General features: G+C 51.4%; 1 protein-coding gene across 1 annotated transcript in view; it reads left to right on the top strand.

Moving 5' to 3' along the window:
• The window catches only part of bsnb (bassoon (presynaptic cytomatrix protein) b), a 63,625-nt gene extending 42,147 nt beyond the window's left edge, over window positions 1-21,478 (top strand). The window contains exons 4-15 of the mRNA XM_062461448.1: window positions 1,157-1,635; window positions 1,750-2,101; window positions 3,366-9,971; window positions 14,131-16,234; window positions 16,671-17,372; window positions 17,487-17,815; window positions 17,930-18,032; window positions 18,222-18,368; window positions 18,630-18,685; window positions 18,812-18,960; window positions 19,785-20,024; window positions 21,365-21,478. Of these exons, the coding sequence (XP_062317432.1) occupies window positions 1,157-1,635; window positions 1,750-2,101; window positions 3,366-9,971; window positions 14,131-16,234; window positions 16,671-17,372; window positions 17,487-17,815; window positions 17,930-18,032; window positions 18,222-18,368; window positions 18,630-18,670 (10,863 nt within the window). The 3' untranslated portion in view covers window positions 18,671-18,685; window positions 18,812-18,960; window positions 19,785-20,024; window positions 21,365-21,478. The remainder of the gene's footprint in view (window positions 1-1,156; window positions 1,636-1,749; window positions 2,102-3,365; window positions 9,972-14,130; window positions 16,235-16,670; window positions 17,373-17,486; window positions 17,816-17,929; window positions 18,033-18,221; window positions 18,369-18,629; window positions 18,686-18,811; window positions 18,961-19,784; window positions 20,025-21,364) is intronic.
• The last annotated feature ends 281 nt before the right edge of the window (window positions 21,479-21,759 follow it).

Raw genomic sequence — 21,759 nt, 5'->3', positions numbered from 1 at the left:
TAGGAATGATGCATGCGTCGGTGTACAAAGTCAATTGCGCTGAGTGCAAGATAGTGCCCTCACTCAGTATGCTGTAATATAGTTCCAATTCATTGCAAACCAAAAGTTGTATATTCGGTATCTGTAAATATATTTTATATTTTATAAAGATCTCATCTTTGGCTTTCTTAGTTGTATCATGTAAAAGTAAAAGTACTCTGAACTCTGTACTTTGGACTGAGGTCACCTGTTTTTATGAGCTTCTCTCATGGCCAGAAATGTAATTATTCCCCTTAAAGATATCAGATTTTCAACCCTGACTTCACTCCTAATCCCTCACACCAGACACACCTCACCCATCTTCTGTCACACATGCTACTTGACCCACCTGCATTCATATCAGCATTGAGGTCAGTGTTGGGCACCTTGTCCACTCTGTTCAGAGTCAGCATATTGCTTGTTTAAAGCCCTGACTGTGTTTGGCAGACTGCCAGAGTTGAGTCTTTCCTATACAGAACTTCACAGCTGAGCTTGAACACATTATTAGTGTTCCACATAATCTTCTTTACCAGCAGTGATCCACATAACCTTATTTACCAGCAGTGACCCACACAACCTGTTTTACCAGCAGTGATCCACACAACCTGCTTTACCAGCAGTGACCCACACAACCTTCTTTACCAGCAGTGACCCACACAACCTGTTTTACCAGCAGTGATCCACATAATCTTCTTTACCAGCAGTGACCCACACAACCTGCTTTACCAGCAGTGATCCACACAACCTGCTTTACCAGTAGTGATCCACATAACCTTCTTTACCAGCAGTGATCCACACAACCTGCTTTACCAGCAGTGACCCACACAACCTGCTTTACCAGCAGTGACCCACATAATCTTCTTTAGGACTAAGGCAACTGATTTATGAAGGCAAATGTTTCCATTATATTGTGTTGAATAAGACATGATGGGTTTGGTGTGTGCTTGTGTATATGAGTTTTTGTGTGTACATGAATGAATGTGTGTGTATGAGTTTGTTTTCTGCATATGAATGTGTGTGTGTATGAGAGTTTGTTTTGTGTTTATGTGAATGTGTGTGTTGTTCCTAGTCTACTGCCTTCAGAAGTGTATTTTGTGTACACGTTGCATTTTCTGATTCGATTTTTTGTGTTTTTCAGAAGAAAGAATGGCTCTGTCTCAACTGCCAGACCCAGAGAGCGTTGTCTGGGAGCCTGGGTGATGCCACACCCCCTGTTCCTCAGCCAATGGGATCCCCACGCCACCCCGCTCCAGCCAATCAACAATCACCTCAGCAGAGGGGGCCCAATCAGCAAGCAGGGCTTAGGCCCACAGGCCCCCAACAGCAACAGAAACCTTCAGGTGCCCAAGTAAGTGGCCCTCCCTCCCCAGCCAAACAGCCAGGGGACTGCCCCCAAGCCACAGGCCCCACCCACCCCTCTCCTCAGCCCAAGGGCCCCACCCACCCCTCTCCTCAGCCCAAGGGCCCCACCCACCCCTCTCCTCAGCCCAAGGGCCCCACCCACCCCTCTCCTCAGCCCAAGGGCCCCACCCACCCCTCTCCTCAGCCCAAGGGCCCCACCCAACCTTCCCCCCAATCCAAAGGCCCAGCCCAGGCCTTCCCTCAACCTAAGGGCCCCACCCACCCCTCCCCTCAACACTCCCCTCAACCCAAGGGCCCCACCCAACCTTCCCCCCACCCCAACGGTACAACCAAACCTTCCCCACAACCCAAGGGTACCACCAAAACCATCGCCCAGGGTAAAGTCCCTGCCCAGACCAAGGGTCCAGTCCAACCCTCCAGCCAGAACAAGGGCCCTGCCCAGCCCATCTCTGGTAAGGCAGCTTCCACCCCCGCCAAGGCTGGAACCACCCAGGCCAAGACCACAGCCACCTCTGCTAAGACGGCCACATCCCAGGTTAAACTCTCCAGTACCAGCCAGAACCGCAAACCCCAGCAGGGCCAGGAGAAGAATAAAGTCACAACTAAATCTCAGAAGGATGCAGATGTCAAAGCCACACCCAAGAAGGGAGCTCCAGAGGTAACAGCCTCTAAAGAACAGAAGAAGATGACTGACAACTCCCAGAAGTCAAGACACCATGAAGTGAGCTGCCTGCTACCTCCTCACCTCTACCACTCTTCTTTGTTTGTTGTCTTTTTGATTTTTTGACGGATGTGTTTTTGTTATCAGCCGGGGGTATCTTCATCTTTGTGGTCTATTAGATGTTGGATGATCTTCATCACTCATCATCATCCTGCTGACTCATCCCCATGACCAGCACGATCATCTTGATCATCATCAACCATCACAAATCATCATCTTCATCATTTATAATTTAGTTCTTCAAGCCTCATCATAATTCATCCTTTATAATTCATCACATCCTCATCCTGTATGATAAAGGCTCTTCATCATCATCACTGCACATCAACAACATCCCTTACAATCCTTTAACATCATCATCATCATCATCATCATCATCATCATCATCATCATCATCATCATCATCATCATCATCATCACTGTTAGCCCTGTCCTGCCCCCTTTCCACCTCCCATCCATCCAGCCCTCCATCCATCCCTCCCTCCCTCCCTCCCTCCATCCCTCCATCCCCCCATCCATCTCTCCCTCCATCCCTCCATCCATCCCTCCATCCATCCATCTGTTAGCTTCATCCCTCCCTCCTCCCATCCATGCGTTAGCTGAGTACCAGGTGATTGTGTGGAGGCATGTTGGTACACCAGTAACACAGTCATCCTTGATCTGTTGAGTCAAAATGAAACTACATCATTTACATCATAATTTAATAATTGAGATTTATTTTTGCATGCTGTTCATTCTCTACCATTACTTGTATGATAAGGACAAATGAAAAGACAAATCAGTCAAGCATGTATCTAAAATGTTTTTGGGTTTGTTAAACTGTTGTTATTTGTTTGTTTGCTTTATTCTTTGTCTTAACTTCATATTGTGTCATCTGTGTGTACATAATATCTTGTCTTTGTGATTTGTCAATGACTGAATGCAAAGTGCTTATTTTCTAACACCTTGCAAGAATACTGACTGAATGTATCTCAGTAGTTAAATTATAAATCCCTATCATCTGTGAAAAAAATCAGATAAAAGTGAGAGTTTGGAAAAGTGATGGGATAGAAAGTTAGCAGTGATGCCATGAATGAACTCAGACCACAGAGGCCAGCAGTAATGCATCTGACCTCCGTCTCTCTCTTCCCTCCCCACCTCTCTCTCTTCCCCCCCTCTCTCTTCCTTCACCCCTCTCTCTCTCTTCCCTCCCCACCTCTCTCTCTTCCCCCCCTCTCTCTTCCCTCTCTCTCTCTTCCCTCCCCCTCTCTCTCTCTTACCTCAGGACTCGAACAAGTCCAGCACTCAGAGCCTGAGCGATACCGGCTACTCCTCCGATGGGATCTCCAGCTCCCAGGGTGAGATCACCGGACAGATCCGTGAAGAAGGGATGAAGCTGAACGAGAAAGGAGCCTCCAGCCCCTCCGAGATCACCAAGTTGGAGAGCTCTATGCGTCCTCTCCTCGAATCCAAGACCACTTCGGACCGGCACAGGGAGGAGAGGCCTCACTCACTGTCCATTGGAGATGGCCGGGATTACAACTCTGACGAGGAGGCAGCCAGGGACGAGTCGTCGGACGAGCTCAGCTGCAAGCTCCGCCACGACTACGTGGAAGACAGCAGTGAGAGCGGCCTCTCGCCTCTCCCATCCAGGCAGAAGAAGTCACACAAGGAGCTGACGGACGAGGAGTTTATGAGGAGACAGATCATGGAAATGAGTGCGGACGAGGACGAGCTGGAAGGGCTGGAAGGGGGGGAAGGGGTGGAAGGGTTTGCGCACCAGAAAACTAAAAAAGGACACAAGCACAGCGGGGAATTGGCAAAAGAGAAACGACGTCTCACTCACCATTCCAGTAGCTTTGAGGAGGACACCAAAGGGGGTGAAGGTGCGGACGATGACGGGATGATGGCTTCCCAGGGAGGCCTGCGGCGGTTCAAGACCATCGAGCTGAACAACACCAACAGCTACAACCGCGAAATGGAACTCAGCACCGAGCACGATCTGAGAGAACCAGAGCTGGAGATGGAGAGTCTGACTGGGTCGCCAGAGGAGAGGTCCAGGGGCGAATATTCCTCCACCCTTCCTGCCACCACTCCCAGCTATACCTCCGGAACGTCTCCCACATCTGTGTCATCCATGGAAGATGACAGCGACAGCAGCCCCAGCCGCCGGCAGAAGCTGGAGGACGCCAAGCAGCAGAGGAAGGCCCGGCACCGCTCCCACGGTCCCCTGCTGCCAACCATTGAGGACTCGTCGGAGGAGGACGAGCTGAGGGAGGAGGAGGAGCTACTGAGAGAGCAGGAGCAGATGAGAGACCTGGAGCAGCAGAGGATCCGCAGCACTGCCAGGAAGACCAAGCGAGACAAGGAGGAGCTGAGGGCCCAGAGACGCAGAGAGAGATCCAAGACTCCCCCAAGCAACCTCTCCCCCATCGAGGACGCCTCCCCCACGGAGGAGCTGAGACAGGCGGCCGAGATGGAGGAGCTGCACAGGTCGTCCTGCTCTGAGTACTCACCCTCCATGGATTCTGAGGCCGAAGGGTTTGAAATGTTGGGTTCCAAGCTCTACAAGTCAGGGAGTGAGTACAACTTGCCAACCTTCACGTCAATCTACTCCCCGACAGAACGACCCACAGCCACCTCCCCATCAGACAAGACGCTGAAAAGTGCAGAGGAGGTTTACGAGGAAATGATGAGGAAAGCAGAGATGATGCAGAGGCAGCAGCAGACACACCCAAGACAGCCATCCGGGGCTACACAGCCGGCTGGGAATCACCTCGAAACAGGAACAGTTTTAACCCCTGGTTCCAGCCCCACTCAAACAGCTGCTCCTGTCTCATTCTCTGGAAGTGACTCAAGAATCCCCGGGATTCGTGTAACTCAGCATCTATCAAAAGAAACCCAAGACAGGATGAGGACCCAGACTGCCAAAATAGGAGGTGTCATTCCCCCTTCTACCACGATAGCATCGTATGGGGTGTATAGCGCAGCCACAACTTCCCCCACCCATGTAACTACAAGCCAGTCCCAGGCGCAGTCACGGCCGGCTGTGAGCGTGGCAGCTCAGGGTGTTCCCCAGGACCCCGGAGCGTCCTCACTCACATCCAAAGTCTTCTCTTACTTCAAAGGCCCCAGCCCACCAGTTTCCCCCTCAGCCTCCCCCACACAAAGCCCCACTCACGCCCAGTCCCCCAGGCCCACTAGTGCGAGGGGCCAAGCGCTGTCTTCCCAAGGCAGCGCCGGTAGCCTAACCTCCCCCATAACACCCCACGGAGTCCCTCAGAGGGCAGTGTCACCCCGCCTGGCACGGCAGCAGTCCTCCCAAGATTCACCAGTGATGGTGATAACCCTGGGGTCTGAAACCACCTCTCCTGCCAAGCCCCTGACTGTGAACTCCTCAACATCTCCTCTGTCCTCACCAACACAGGTGATCCGCCAGCCCTTATATTGTGCCCAGACCCCCTCAACAAGCTCGCCGACGTCCCCGCAGAAATCACAGCAATCGCCTCAACATGCCTTGCAGAGGGTCCAAACGGCAGAGAGGGTGAATGTCGGTATGAGCACAGTGACCACCACAACCACATACAGTCGTGGCTCCATGTCTATGGAAAATATTTCTTTGTGCAGGATCTCCAATGTCCCTGGCACATCAAGGGTTGTAGAACAGAGCCAAATGCACCCTAGCGGGAATGTGGTGGACCTGAGAGCCCCGTTGAAGCCTACCCCAATCATCATGACAGATCAGGGCATGGATCTAACATCTCTAGCGACTGACACAAGGAGGTACTCCTTCGGGTCGGAGCAGACCTCCAGTAGACACACAGCTGTGCAGCCTCTCATCATGAACCTGAATGCACAAGAGCAGCCACATGTGGCCGTATCAACCCCGACAACAGTGAGTGTCACAGTCGCAGCCTCAATGTTCATATCCCAGCCCAAGCAGCCGGTGGTCTACGGGGATCCTCTCCAAAACCGCATGGATCTTGGGCAAGGAGTGGGAGCAGCTGTGTGTTTGACCCAAACAAAACCTCCGGTCACAGATCCGTCCATTCCCAAAATCGATGCATGCCTGGAGGACCTTGGCATCCAGCAGCAACAGCTGCAGCTGCAACAGCAGAAGCTTCTACAGCAGCAGCAGCTTTTGGAGCAGCAGCTCCAGCAGCACCAACAATCATCCTTTGCTCGTTACAATCTGGCCAACCAAGTCCAGCCGTTGTTGTTGAAGAAAGACCTTATAGTGAGTCAGACGAGCTCTGGCACTACCCAACCTGTAGTAAGTGTCAGTGCCATTCCTAGAATATCTCCCCTCCCTCCACAACCTGCTGCAGGACCTACTCCAAACACCAGTACACATGACATCTATGGAGGGGTGGCTTTAGAGTTAAAGAACAAGCCCACGGTGATGAACCTGTCCACAGGCAAGCCCCATGTTATGATGGTGCAGCTGGATGAAAGCAGCTCGTCACAAGGGGCCACAGTGTCTCAGCTGGTGAAACGAGATGAGCCTCTACCTCCTCCTCCACCCCAAGTATTGGATCTCACCGGGCCAATCAAACCTGAGAACCAAGTGGCTTGTTGCGACGTTGTGTACAAACTCCCCTTTGGCGGTAGCTGTGCTGGGTCCACAACAGCAACACCCGACAAGAACCCAACCACTGATCCTTCCCAAGTGTCCCGCCCTGCCCCTGCTCTGCATTACACCGGCCAGCAACAGCAACAACAGGCTGGACAACCTGGAACAGATGGTTACCAGGTAGCAGGCATGCCAGGGATGCCAGAAGAACGAAAATCGTTCACCTTACCTCATCCAGAAAGGATTAAACCTTCCTTGTCTGACAACAAACTAACAGATGCAACTCTTCAGTACTATCAGAGGACCGATCCAGGGGACTTGGCCGTGGATCTGAGCACCATGAATCAGGCCTATCAAGGTGGGTATCTTGGCATGGGTGCACAGTATGGATCCTACACTGACCTGCGCCAGACAGGTGATGTGGCAGGCCCTCCGCTCCCCTTGAGGAGATATGGCTCCATGTCCAACATCAACGCAGAGTACGGCTACGGTCCTCGTGAGCTTGCAGGTGTACAGGACTCCAGCTTGGCCCAGTACAGTGCCACAACTGCAAGAGAGATCAGCCGGATGTGTGCAGCTCTCAACTCAATGGACCAGTTTGGGAACCGGTATGCTAACAGCCCTGAACTGATGCAGTTTGGTGCAGGACGAGGTGCAGGACCTGCAGGAAGGCTACATCTACAGCAAAGCTTAGCATCAATAAGAGCCAGCCTACTGTATGGCCCAGATGGAAGACCCACATCACACAACCATGCCCTAACCAATCTGATAAATGCCAGACAAGCAAGTATACGGGCCTTATACCCCACCGCTATAAGAGGAGCTGACGGAATGATGTACTCAACCATCAACACCCCTATAGCCTCTACCTTGCCAATTACCACCCAGCCTTCCTCTGTTCTGCACCCCATGCCAAGGGGAATATACCGGCCTTATCCTGCAGGTGTGACTGCTGTACCACTGGCCAGCCTCACCAGGTTGCCTCAAGTGACCCCAAGGATGCCTCTGTCCACACAGGGACCCTACCGGTACCCTTCTTCCACTAACCAATTTCCCACAGTAGCCTTCGGGCCTGACAGTGTCCCTGACGCTAGCACCTCCAGTCAGGAGGCTCCAGTATACCTAGGGAAGCCTTCAGCAACCGTAGCGGCGCACACCTCTGCAACCTTTCCGCCAGCGCAGCCCGTTACTCAACTGGGCACACTAAATGTACCAGTGGCTGGTGTCCGCACTACTGCAATGCCAATTCAATCCACAGGAGTTCCTGCAAACAGTGAGATACATAAGTCTCCCTTAGTCCCTCAGGCCCAATCTCAAATTCAAACTCAAATGACTCAGCAGATGCAAGCGCAGATGCAGTCCCAGATGCAAGCGCAGATACAGTCCCAGATACAAGCGCAGATACAGTCCCAGATGCAAGCGCAGATACAGTCCCAACAGCAAACTCAACAGCTACCAGTTCAAACTCAAGCTCTATCCTTGACTCAATCTCAGCCTCAACCAATAACTCAACCACAACCCCAAGCTCCAACCCAGCCCCAAGCTCTGGCCCAGCCCCAAGCTCTGGCCCAGCCCCAAGCTCCGGCCCAGCCCCAAGCTCTGGTACAGCCCCAGTCCCAGCCCCAATCTACTTCCCAAGGTGCTCCTCTAACGGCAGCCAGCACCACCATTGCTGCTCCTGTCGACCCGGAGAAGGAGAAGGAAGAGGAGCGCTTGCGACAGCAGCAGGAGCAGATGCTGCAGCTGGAGCGAGAGCGCGTGGAGCTGGAAAAGCTCCGCCAGCTGCGCCTGCACGAGGAGCTGGAGAGAGACCGCATGGAGCTGCAGCGGCACAGGGAGAAAGAACAGCTGATCGTGCAGCGCGAGATCCAGGAGCTCCAGACCATCAAGCAGCAAGTCCTCCAGCAGCAGCAGGCAGAGAGGGAAACACAGCTTGTCATGCAGAGAGAACAGCTGGCCCAGCAGAGGATGCAGCTCGACCAGATCCAGTCCCTGCAGCATCAGCTGCAGCAGCAGCTCGAGGAGCAGAAGAGACAGAAGACCGCAGTGGTGGAGGCAGCAACGGTGGCCGCTGCAGCAGAAGCGGCTGCAGCTTCTGCAGCCGCTGCAGCTGCAGCAACAGCAACAGCAACAGCAACAGCAACAACGGGCCAAGGAGCCATACAGGGGATGGTGGTCGGGGGGGGAGCGACTCCTCAAGGTTTCATTATCTGTGACCAGAGCGGTCGAGTGATCCAGCAAGACGGTCAGAGTGTCCAGTTCTGGCAGGATGGCCAGGTGGTCCAGGCTGTTGTGGCTGCGAGGCCCATTTCCAGCTCCGCCTCTGAGATGTCCTTGAGGAGCGACGATCAGTCAGAATCCAGGGTCATGAAGAAGCAGAACTCAATGCCTCGGCTGAGAGACGGCCCAGAGGAGGAGCCAGTGAGGAGGATTACAGACAGTTGTGTTCAAACAGACGATGAGGACGGCGAGGACAGGTACATGAGCCGGCGCAGGCGTACCAGACGCATAGCTGACTGCAGCGTCCAGACAGACGACGAGGACCAGGCGGAGTGGGAGCAGCCAGTAAGACGCCGGCGTTCCCGCCCTGCCAAACACTCTGACTCCAGCGCAGAGAACAAACCGGATGGTTCCTCCAAAGTGTCCTCCTCTAGCATTGCCATTCAGACCACCAATGACTCCTCTTGCCAAACTGAACCAGACCAGCTAGGCCGGGTCTCCCCTGCAATCCACATCACCATGGCTGAAACCAACAAGGTGGAGCTGCTCCACTACATCTCAGCTCCGGAGAGGACCCAGAGAGGAGAGAGCCTGGCCTGCCAGACCGACCCAGAGGCCCAGTCTCAGGGCGTTGTGGCCCCTCAGCTGAGCGTGCCCACCACCATCAGCCCATACTCCACCAGTCTACAAATGGTGGGCGCTTCTCCAACTGATCCGGCCTCCACGCGTCTCCAGGGGGTTGCCAAGTTCGAGAGACGGAAGCCAGACCCCCTGGACATCGGTTACCAGCAGAATGAGTCTCCGTCCCGCCAGCCTCCCAAGTCTCCGCAGGTGCTGTACTCTCCCGTCTCCCCGCTGTCTCCGCACCGCATGCTGGAGACCACGTTCGCCTCCCAGGAGAAGCTCAACAAGGCCCACGTCACGCCCCAGCAGAAGGCCTTCACTGCTGAGTCGCCCCAGCGCCACCAGACCCTCCCCAGGCCCATCAAGAGTGTCCAGCGCTCCATGTCGGACCCCAAGCCCCTCAGCCCCACCTCGGAGGACTCAGCAAAGAACAGGTTTTCCCCATACCATCAGCAGGCGCTCTCCAACACTCAGGTATGTCATCTAGCATCATTTGTATGTAATTATATTTTTTTATACTCTCAACAATCCTGTCAAAGACATGCATGGTTGTGGTCTCTTTTGAAAGGTGACACTCTGAAGTTCTTTCCCCTTTTGTCAGAATCCCTCTAAGTGCTACTACTACTAAACTATGGAACAAATTACCCATAAATATTAGGGAAACAAATACGCTAGACATTTTTAAAAGACAGCTTAAAACCTACCTTTTTACTGAAGCATTTAAGTAATATGATCTCAGAAGGGTTTTACTACTTTTATCACTTGTATTATTGTTTTTATTGATTTTATGTAAAGAACCTTAAGCTACAATTCTTGTATGAAATGTGCTATATAAATAAAGTCTTACTTACTTACTTACTTACTTACTACTTACTCTAGAAGCTTGAACACAATGAGATAGAAAGTTTTTATTTCCGCCTAAATCTAGTTTTTCATACAAAGGCCTGCAGACACCTTTAGGTGGGAGGTATTAGCTGGAAAACACAATGAGACCACAGCATGAAGCCTTAACTAGTCCAAGTCAAAAGTTGAATATAATACCACAATAAATGGACGTTTTACACGTTTTTCTGAGGGTACATTCAGGCGTTTTCTATACGTTCCCTTTGGAGACTCCAAAAGTAAGTAAGTAAGTAAGTAAGACTTTCTTTATATAGCACATTTCATACAAGAATTGTAGCTCAAGGTGCTTTACATAAAATCAATAAAAACGATAATACAAGTGATAAAAGTAATAATTAAAATAGCAAATTATAAAAACAATAATATAACTAATAAAAGTAGTAAAACCCTTCTGAGATAAAATTACTTAAATGCTTCGGTAAAAAGGTAGGTTTTAAGCTGTCTTTTAAAAATGTCTAGCGTATTTGTTTCCCTAATATTTATGGGTAATTTGTTCCATAGTTTTGGGGTGTAATTCACCAATCTTCTTATGACTGCTTCTGGTGACCTCTAATAGGCCTGCATTTGATGATCGCAGTGTTCTAGCCGGTGTGTAGTTTATAAGGGAGTTAGCAATGTAGCTAGGTCCTTGTCCGTGTAGAGCTTTGTATGTGAGGAAAAGGACCTTAAAGTCAATTCTGAAGGTAACGGGGAGCCAGTGTAAAGTAGCTAGGACAGGACTAATGTGTTCTGAGCTGTAGTCTTTCAGTGGTTTTCTTGGGAAGACCAGTGAAAAGTGCGTTACAGTAGTCCAGCCGGCTGGATATAAAAGCATGAATTAACTTCTCTGCATAATTTTGGTTTATGAATGGTCGTACCTTTGCTATATTCCTCAGGTGAAAGAAAGCTGTTTTGGTCACTTTATTAATGTGAGAGTTGAAATTCAAATCTGAGTCCAGGATTACACAGAGACTCGTCACCTCTGGTTTAAGACAGGGGGTTAAGCCTCCTAGATTCTTAGTAAGCATCTCTCTTTTGGATTTTGGGCCACATAGTAGGACTTCGGTTTTGTCTTCATTTAATTTAAGAAAGTTATCATTCATCCATTTGTTTATTGCCAACAGGCAGTTGGTAATGGAATTGATGGCCGTTGCATCGTTGGGTTCAGTGGATATATATAGTCATCATCCGCATAGCTATGGAAATCTATGTTATGTTCTCTAATTATGTCGCCGAGTGGTAACATATAAAGAGAAAAAAGTAATGGACCTAAGCAGCTTCCTTGAGCAACCCCGTAGCAGTTCTCATGTTTCTTGGACCTATGGTCTCCTAGACTAACATAAAACTTCCTTCCTGTGATATATGATTTCATCCAGTTCAATACACTATCCGTGAACCCAATAAGCTAATAAAAGGACTCTTGGTAAACCATGGTCGAATACTTAGGATAAAAAGGTATTACTTTTCATAATTGTTGTCTCTAATGAAAGGTGGTACTTTGAGCTCTCATATCCAATATCCAAATCCCCCATTAGTATGCTGACACACAGCACACAAGCATAAACACATTAGAGTGCTTTATCTGATTCACGCAGAAAAAGGCCTGCGTCTGTGAGCCATTTTGCACAAGGAATTTTAAGTTGAAAAGTTCCAACGCTACCCCTAAACCTGTATATTGCTGTATTCAGAATTTCATTGGCTATACGGTCACAAAGTTCATTTGTGAAACACTTGAAGTGTAATTTTTGAACCCAGACAGCTGATGGGGGGGACGCACATATTTTGGGAGCCACCTGGTTGGTTTAGAAGGCTGTGGACAGGACATGGAAGCTCATATTGGGTCAAATGAGGTGTCAATAGAAAGGTCAGAGTGCAAGTGGCCATTTTGACACCTTCTAAAAATTCTGAATCGAGCCAAACTTATTAATAAGGTTATTACCGAGTGGGAATGAAACCAGACCATATTTGTTGGGAACGACAAAGACGTTGATTGTACCTGCTGTTTGCTGTGTAGCAGTCTAAAACAATCCCCCCCCCGCTCATCGCCCCCCCTCACCCCCAAAAATAGGGCTAAGAGGATATGTTATATTCATTGATAACTATTGGTTTTAACAATACATGATGATCATATATATTTTTCTCCAATGTGTTAACACTCAACAATTATGTAAGTATGTATGCATATTTTATGGGAGGGTGTCCCAGAGAACAGAGAGAGCAGGATGTTCAGTAGTGAAGAGAGAGAGTCTCGAGTGCGAACACAGATGCACCACACAGGGCTTGGCATCAAAGTATGTGACAGAATGTTCTCGGGAGAGCAGATGTCCATGCCAGGCACCAGGAGCTTCCTCTCTCTCCTGTTCTATTTCTATAGCCTGCTTGCTTTTCCCCTCAGCTTCTACCCCTATCCCTCCCTCCCTCCCTCCCCTCCCTCCCTCCCTCCCTCCCTCCCTCCCTCCCTCCCTCCCTCCCTCCCTCCCTCTCTCTCTCTCTCTCTCTCTCTCTCTCTCTCTCTCTCTCTCTCTCTCTCTCTCTCTCTCTCTCTCTCTCTCTCTCTCTCTCTCTCTCTCTCTCCCTCTCCCTCTCCCTCTCTCTCTCTCTCTGCCAATATGTTTGCTCTGTCAGTACCTCCTCTTTTTCTGCTGCGTTTTCAATGTTACTTTTCTTTCTGCGCTTCTGCTGTCCACCCTTGCTCTCCCTTCTCCCCCCTTAGATCACATTTTCTCATTCACTCATTATTTACATCTATATTTCTTACATCCCTTCCATTCCATTCTCTCTCCCCCCCGCCTTTCTTCATTTCATCCCATTTTCTCTACATCTCTATCACTCTATCTCTCTCTCTCCTCCCTGACATACTATTCTTTCCCTTTCTAAATCTGGCAATGCCCTCAGAGAAGCCAGGGGGAACAAGCAGTGTGGAGGCACCCTGGTACAGTCCTGCTGTCTTCTGGCTTGTTAGCAGCTGGTCAAAGTGTAGTGTGATTCCTCTGCACTCGGTGCAAAGGCAGACCTGGGAACAGACACATAGAAATCACAAGAGGATTTCAGAGATGTTTGGCTTCGTTGGCGCTGCCCTTACATCTTTACTGAGAATATGGCTCTGTCATGGATGCACATTACATTCACTATTGGTCTACACAACTCCTAAATTGTAAGTAAGAGGGTTCTAATTGTGTTCCATTTTTGGTCAATTTGTTCTATTTACTTTGCATGCTATAAGGTGAGGGGTTTAGGGGTGGTTTTTTGACTTTTTTTGTATTTTTTATTCTGTAACGCTTGGAATAAGATTGCAACAAAAATTCACAATTCTTAAAGCAAAGATAATTGCCTCCGCACCATTCTCTCACTTTCTCTCTCTCTCTCTCTCTCTCTCTCTCTCTCTCTCTCTCTCTCTCTCTCTCTCTCTCTCTCTCTCTCTCTTTCTCTCTCTCTCTCATGTAAATAGAATCCCACGGGAATTGTAAATTTTTTACATTGAGTATATTTTTAGAACACTTTTTTTAAATGAGCTCATTTTTCCATAACATTTAAATAACATCTGAACAGAACTGTCAAACAACACAGGATTGCAAAACGTCTTCTTCACATTAACATTGAGCTTTCTCTGAAATAGACATCCTTATGCAGCCTATTCACACAATTCAAGAGATGAGTAGAAAAGGGGAACTACAACCACAGAGTATTATTCCACTCTGTGCAATTAGTCTGATTAGCATAACGTGCTGGTGTCTGCCTCCTCTCCCTCCAGATGGCCTCCCTGCAGCAGCAGCAGAACTCTCTGATGAGGAAGGTGAAGAGGACCCTGCCCAGCCCCCCTCCAGAGGAGATCCCCCTCCCCATCGTCACCCCGGCCATGTCCCACATGTACGGCTCCCAAGGGATGCCACAGAGAGCGATGCCTCGCCCCAACCAGGGCGTCACCAAGGCGGGGCTGCTCAGCGAGCTGAAGGCCGTAGAGCAGGAGTCCACAAAGCTGCGCAAGCAGCAGGCCGAGCTTGAGGAGGAGGAGAAGGAGATCGACGCCAAGCTGCGCTACCTGGAGCTAGGCATCACCCAGAGGAAGGAGACACTGGTGAAGGAGAGAGAGAGGAGGGAGCTGGCGTATTTGCGCTGCATGGGGGACCCCAGGGACTACATGTCGGACACCGAGCTCAACAACCTGAGGATGGTGGCCGCCTCGGGGACGTTCGACGGGAACGGTCACCTGACCAGGCCGAGCACGGCGCCACTCAGCCAGTTCACCAACGACCTCAGCACCTCCCAGTATCCCTCCACCTCCTCTTACATGTCCTATCCCTACCCCCAAAGTCAGCCCACTCCCACCCCCCAGCCAACAGCGGCCTACCAGCAGATAGGCTTCCAGCCCCCTCAGTACCCCACAGCCTCCCAGCCCCAGCCCGGCACCTTCCAGCCCCACCCCCCGGGTTACCCCACCCAGGGAGGCTTCTCCCATGGCTACGGACAGTCATCCTACCAGACAGACCTGGGCCTGCAGCAGCACGGACACCCTGTTCCTCCCCTGCCAGGCCAGACTCTGCCCTACCCAGGCCACAGCTCCTACCAGCCCGGCCCAGGCCTGGCCTTTCAGCCCCAGGCAGAGATCCTCAGCGTGCACCAGAGGCCCAGGCAGACGTCCCTGGCTGATCTGGAGCAGAAGCTGCCCACCAACTACGAGGTCATCAGCAATCCCTCGGTATCCATAGCGACGTCGGCTCCAGACACAGGCTACGGCTCCATCTACTCCTCCACTTCCGTGCCCAACGCCTACACCCAGTATCGGCCCCCTGAGGTGGGGTTGACCCACTCAGTGGACAGCCCCACCTCTGCCTACGCCGCAGATGCTCTCTACACCTCCAACCTGGAGCAGAACATCCCCAGGAACTACGTCATGATCGATGACATCAGCGAGCTGACCAAGGAGAGCGGAGGGCAGCCCACGGATGCCCTGGGCCATCCAGTGGGACGCTATGCGAGCGAGAACGGTCCCGCCCGCGGGGGAGTTTACGGGGAGGAGACCGTGGATGCCTACGGGAGGCCCACAGGCATCGCAGGCTATCACCAGCAGGGGCCGGTGGACAGCCGAACCAGTGCCACCGTGAGCGGTGGGTCTTCTTATTATTACGACGACTACAACAAACACCCGGGAACGCGTGCCGGCTCCGGGACCCAGAAGCACCCGTCAAAAAACCTGGCTCCAGCTGTGGTCTCCTCATCCAAGCGCAGCAAGCACCGCAAGCAGGGCATGGAGCAGAAGATCTCCAAGTTCTCCCCCATCGAGGAGGCCCGTGACGTGGAGTCCGACCTGGCGTCCTACACCATGACCACCTCCACCGGGGGCAGCTGCACTGTGGTGTCTCGCTCCAAGAAGATGCAGGACGACATCACGTACGGCATGAAGAAGAATGTGTACGACCAGCAGAAGTACTACGGCTCCAGCAGGGAAGTTCTGGAGGAGGAGGAGAGGACATACGGCTCAGGCAGATCCAGGTCCACAGGGTACGGCATGGACAAGATCTCATCCCGGGACGCCCCAGGCTACAGGAGCAAGTCGTATGAGAGGGATGCCATGGAGCGGCCCCAGAGAGGGAGCCACGCCCGCGGGAGCCGTCCGGCCATCAGGACCCAAAACTCGGAGGAGGAGAGCCCGCTCAGCCCGGTGGGGAAGCCTGTGGGGATTGGACGAGGGTCCGGGGTCCCTGACCCCAACGATGTGAGGAACCAGTACGGCTCAAGCCACTCGCTGCCGGACGTCCAGGATCATCACATGAAGGACCTGCCCAGGAGTCATGTCTACAAGCCAGACGACCCTTACCTGGTCGACGACATGCACTGCGCTGTTTCAGACAGCGAAGGTAACTGGTGCTGAAAGCCGACTGCTGCCTGACTGCTGGGTGTTGGTTGTCATTCTCGTCCTCTGCTTGTCACAAACTGCATGTCTTGAGAGTGTCACGTGACACTTTTAGTCCTGTCTGGTGAACGAGACTGTATGTGCCCAATGCATGAAAACCACAATTGCCTATGTGTTGTTTAATTTTTTTTTTGCATGCTTTTATTTATTGTAATTTTTTACGTGTGACATGGTGATGTTTTTTTATTTAACAAAACAAAACTTCCGTTCCATTTATTATTTTTTGGGGTGTTTGATTGTGAAATACTTTTCTTGTCACGTTTTTGGGATCTTAATGGACATTATTTCCAGTGCTCTGCATGGCTTGAGTCTGCATGTCTCCACACATCACATGACACAAACAGAAGGAAGGTGTTGATAATCACTCTCTCTCCGACAAGCCTATCACCTGGGCCAGGAGGAGACAGACTGGTTCGAGAAGCCAAGAGAGGCTCGCTCCAGGCACCACGGCGCTGGCAGCCACGCCTCTACGGGTCGGCGTGGCAACGTGAAGCATACCTACCATGACTACGACGAGCCCCCGGAGGAGGAGCCGTGGCCCCAGGACGAGTACGGCCAGCCCCGCCAGCCCTCCTCCCGGGACCACCGGCACCACGGCAGCGCCGGCTCGGGGAGACACTCCTCTCGCCACTCCTCTGAGGACCCCCGGCCCTCGCGGTCCTCCAGGTCGCATCCCAAAGACCCCTCCGGCCGCTCGGAGGAACGCGGCTCGTCCTCCACCCCCAGGAGGGGGGCCTCGGAGGCTCGCTCCTCCCAGGGCAGCCACCGGGACTCTGGGGAATTCTCCAGGGACCCGGCCTCAGGACACCACCATGGCTCCAGTAGTCGGGGCCAGAGGCAGCCAGGTTCCTCCTCCAGGAGACAAGATCCTGCTGCAGGACCAAAGCAGCAGCAAACCCAGGGTCAGGGCCAGGGTCAGGGTCAGGGTCAAGTCCAGGGTCAGGGTCAGGGCCAGGGCCAGGGTCAGGGTCAAGTCCAGGGTCAAGTCCAGGGTCAGGGTCAAGTCCAGGGTCAGGGCCATGGCCAAGTCCAGGGTCAGGGTCAAGTCCAGGGTCAGGGTCAGGGTCTGGGTCAAGTCCAGGGTCAGGGTCAGGGTCTGGGTCAAGTCCAGGGTCAGGGTCAGGGTCTGGGTCAAGTCCAGGGTCAGGGTCAGGGTCTGGGTCAAGTCCAGGGTCAGGGTCAGGGTCTGGGTCAAGTCCAGGGTCAGGGCCCTGCCGGGCAGCCTCGCCCCGGGGGGCAGCCACAGCAGTCTGGCAGGCAGCCAGGGGCACTGCAGCAGGAGGGAGGTCCACCGAGCCAGAATGCAGTGCAGGGACCAGGCCAGCCAAGGACCCAGCAACAGACTCACAGCCAACCGGCCCAGAGCGTCGCCCCACCTGGAGGGGCCCAGCCCGCCGCAGGCTCCCCGGGACCGGGAGCAGGTGTGGGGCCAGCCCAGCAGCAGGCCAAGTCTGGCCAGGGTCCGGCCCAGGGCAGACAGCCAGGGGCCCCAGGACCTACTGCAGCTCAACCTGCACCCACGGCCGTGAGTACAGACAGAAAACTGGAGAATAAAAGTTCATAGCCTAAAAATGTAAAGAGTAATGCCATATCTTAGAGAAAACATTTCTAAGGTGTCCCTCTCGTTTCATAACAACAGGCCAAAATGGAGGCGGCTCCGACATCAGCCCTGGGGGTGGTGAAGCCAGCTGCAGCAGCAGCACAGCCCGCCAAGGCTGCCACACCCCCCCTGACTGGCATAGGTGAGACTCCCCCCCTCTCTCTCTCTCTATCTCACACACACACATGAATCTGTCTCCCTGGTGATGACTGTCTCCCTGGTGATGACTGTCTCCCTGGTGATGACTGTGTCCCTGGTGATGACTGTCTCCCTGGTGATGACTGTCTCCCTGGTGATGACTGTCTCCCTGGTGATGACTGTGTCCCTGCAGGCTCCAAGGCTCCTGTGGGCATCGGCAGCAGGCCAGCCGGCATCGGCAGCGCTGCCCCACCAGGACCCCCCCCCGCTGAGGGGGATAGCGTCCTGGGCAAGATCCTGCAAGGAGGCGCCGCCGAACAGGCGGGCAAACTGGGAGACGGTGAGGGGGGGAGGGGGAATGGGGGAGGTGGTACAGATTGAAGTTAATTGTAAAAACATATTTCTGGCCACATTGCCTTAAAAAGTTGCCAGTATACCATGATTGGTTCTTTCTCTAACTTGTAGTAGACTTTTTATCAAATAATGTGGAACATAAAGAGTCTTAGCACAGAGTTGTATTTTATTGACACAGCTTCTGCTGCACCAGCAATCTTGTTGGATGTTTGACGGGTTATGTTGTTTCTCTGCTGTGTCTCCACAGCCGTGTCTGCCCTGGGCAAGAAGTTCACTTCATTCTGGTGAACTGAAGAGAGGAGGGTAAATCAAATGGATTTGTTTGTTGACACAATGGTTGGATGCTGGCCACTCCACTCAGGCTAACGCCTTGTGTTGATGTGCTGGTGGGGGGTAAAAAAAAAACGAATTCTGTTTATGTTTCTCCAGGGAACAAGGAGTTGAAGGGAGGAAGGAAGATTGGAGTCTTTGTACTGGAAAAACCTATGAATCTGTTTCTGGCATTTTCTACATTTCACACAACCACAGGGAGGACGGAGGAAGGAGGGGGTGGGTGGGGGGCGATTCGGAGTGCATCAGTGAGTATCTTACTCCTCATCTTTTAGATAAGAACCCATCTATCTGTGGACACAAGCTGGGACTGTTGTCTAGTAAAACAGACCACAGAAATGTTTGTTCTGCTTTCCTTTTGTGCTGTATAGAATTTAATAATTTTTTGAATACTTAATTTATTGATTAAGGGCGTGTCCTGTCCATATTGCGTCTCAGGCAGGTTGGTGCGTACGCAAGCTGGAAAGTGCTTTGTCAGTTCCAGGTCATTAGCAACATAACTTAAACAATATTTTTTTTTATTCTTGGCTAGCTTAAACTATTAGCTAATCATTAACGGTTGTTTTTAACTCTCAGAATGTTGAGTGGCTAGCTAAATTCAAAGGAGAAACAGTGATGACACCAGCGCCTTTCTGAAAAGTATAGCCTAGCGGACACGTGACAAAGGCAGACGCTCAATGCAGCGCTTTCTCTCTAGGCAGCGTCATACGTGACGCTGGAACAATTATACAAATATGGTATAAGGACACATGCCCTAATGACACATTCAGCACATAGGCTACATGGATTTGTGCTGAAAATATTACATTTCAGTCATTCCGTAAGTTTTATCCACTTAAACTATTAAGAGCGTTGGTAGTATTTCAGACAGTTAGCGGGTTGCAATGACGTTTCTGACTGTGAGAACATGATGCTACCTGTCACCCTGTTGATTGATGACATATGAGGGCCATATTTGCATTGATTAATATTCAGATCCACATCAGCATAATGAAAGGCCAGGAGTGAAGTGATGACTCATTATCTTGCTTTAATCCCATATTCTGACTGATTTCTTTCTCTGACCGGCCAGGGCCTAAATCAAAGGATGCCTCGTCAATACTGAACTCCCCAGGAAGGAAGGATTGATTCAGGAGGGTTGGGCAGGGGTGCCTGCCTTGTCAGCACAGGGGTCCCCAAGCAGAACCTGAAGATTGAAGAGAGAAAAGGATCTTCTGAAAGAGGGATGGATGGAAGCCTTGTCACAACTGATGTCCCTCAGGCATGAGCAGACGATCACAGAGAGACTTCTGCTTCTCCGTTTTTGCCGGCGGTAAGCAGGGATTACATCCTCATTTTAAAATCTGTGTGTCTCTCTTTGCGTCTCTGTGTGTCTTTACGAGACTGCATGTGTATGTGAGTAGGCTACTATCATGCATTGTATCCATGTTACTGGTGGTTTACCATGTTGTGGCCTTTGCTACCGTGTGTCATGTCTGGATTCTTCGTAGCATGCACATGCACAGGTGAGTCGTCTCACCTTTGGAAGAGGTCAAAGGATGTAGCAGGAAGGGAAGCCTCTCCCTCTCTGGAAACTGGGTCACGACCAGTGGGCTATAATTAGCCAGTGGTTGAGCTGGCTAATTATGTGGCTTTGATGTTCTGCCCATGCACACACACACACACACACACACATATACATACACAGAAAACATGTACACACATGCACACACACACAGTGCCACACCATAAGTCTCCATATCAAAACTGTCTTAAACAGTCGTAAAGGGACTAACACGCATCACACTAGAAACCTCCAAGAAATAGGTGTTCTTCATCCTGCTTACAACCTGTTGTAACCCCAGTGACTCTCGGTGTAATATCACCAGCTTTGCCAGTCATCCCTGTCTGGCTGTCCCTACCCAGGGATCCAGTGAGGGATCTGGAGATAAACCCATCTCACTGGCTCTCTGGGCAGCAGAGAGAGCCCTGCTCAGCCCTGGCGATTACCTCCAATCCCAGAGCCCCCTTGATTGGCTGTGAGGAGCTGTGAGGTCACAGAGGAAGGGGAGGGGTAGCGTACGCCCGTCTCAGGGTGATGATGACGTTGTTAAGAAAGAGTGTGGACTGGGAGAGAGGTGTCATGGTGGGTGTTGTTTATGAGCAGGTACACACAGCTGATATGTGTCGACACAGCTGCAGTTTAGTCAGTACTTTACAGAAAATGTAAATAACATTTTAAGTACTTGATTTGGTCCATGTGCACTGCCCAGGACCTGAGGTATTTACAGTGCGTTACAGCAGCCTTTTCACACGTCTATCTGCACACCTGCACCATCTCCAGCCCTACTCTATGTGCCTCTCCAGGGTGTAGCAGCAAATATGGATAGGCATCTTTTTAGTTTTTGTACTTATTTACTTTGCAAGGTGCACCCGGTGCATAATTTCTTCAAAGATATTTTCGTTTTGGGTAGGCTTGTGACTACCCAGGCCTACCTGTGGTTACGCCTCTGTTGTAATCTAAGGGTACAACATTACACTTCCACATACACACACTTCTACACACAGACTCCAAAACACACACAATTTCAGCCCGCAATCTACATGCTTGTGAAAAGCTTTCATGTTGTGAGATCTCCATGGTAATTGTTTGGTCTCTTTCTACCTCCTTAGATGAACCAAGGTCTGCCTCAGCATCTAGAAAGGCAAGGATGGAAGGATGGAAGGAGACAGAGAGAGAGCAGACGCCAGCTCAGAGAGAGAGAGAGGGAGAGAGAGGGAGTGAGATCCCTCAGTGAAACCTTACATTCCTAACATGTTCAGAGAAGCAGCAAAAGGAGGCTCCTCTACCTGAAACTCCTTCCTCCTCCTCACGTCATGAGAAATGAATCAAGGCTGGCATCTACGATCACTTCCTGTCTCCCAACTTCCTGTCTCCCAACTGGATTGTCGTGCTGCAAGACGGAGGCAGAAGGGAGTGACCGAGGCAGGGCAGCTTGCTCAGAGCGCCCTCTGCAGGGCATCAGGGGAACACCACTCACATTTGAGGAGTTCATGTCTGACAGGAA

The sequence above is a fragment of the Osmerus eperlanus genome, chromosome 1 (assembly GCF_963692335.1).
Source record: "Osmerus eperlanus chromosome 1, fOsmEpe2.1, whole genome shotgun sequence".
Lineage (NCBI taxonomy): Eukaryota > Metazoa > Chordata > Actinopteri > Osmeriformes > Osmeridae > Osmerus > Osmerus eperlanus.
The sequence above is the reverse complement of the archived record's forward strand: the minus strand, read 5'-3'. Positions and strand labels throughout refer to the sequence as shown.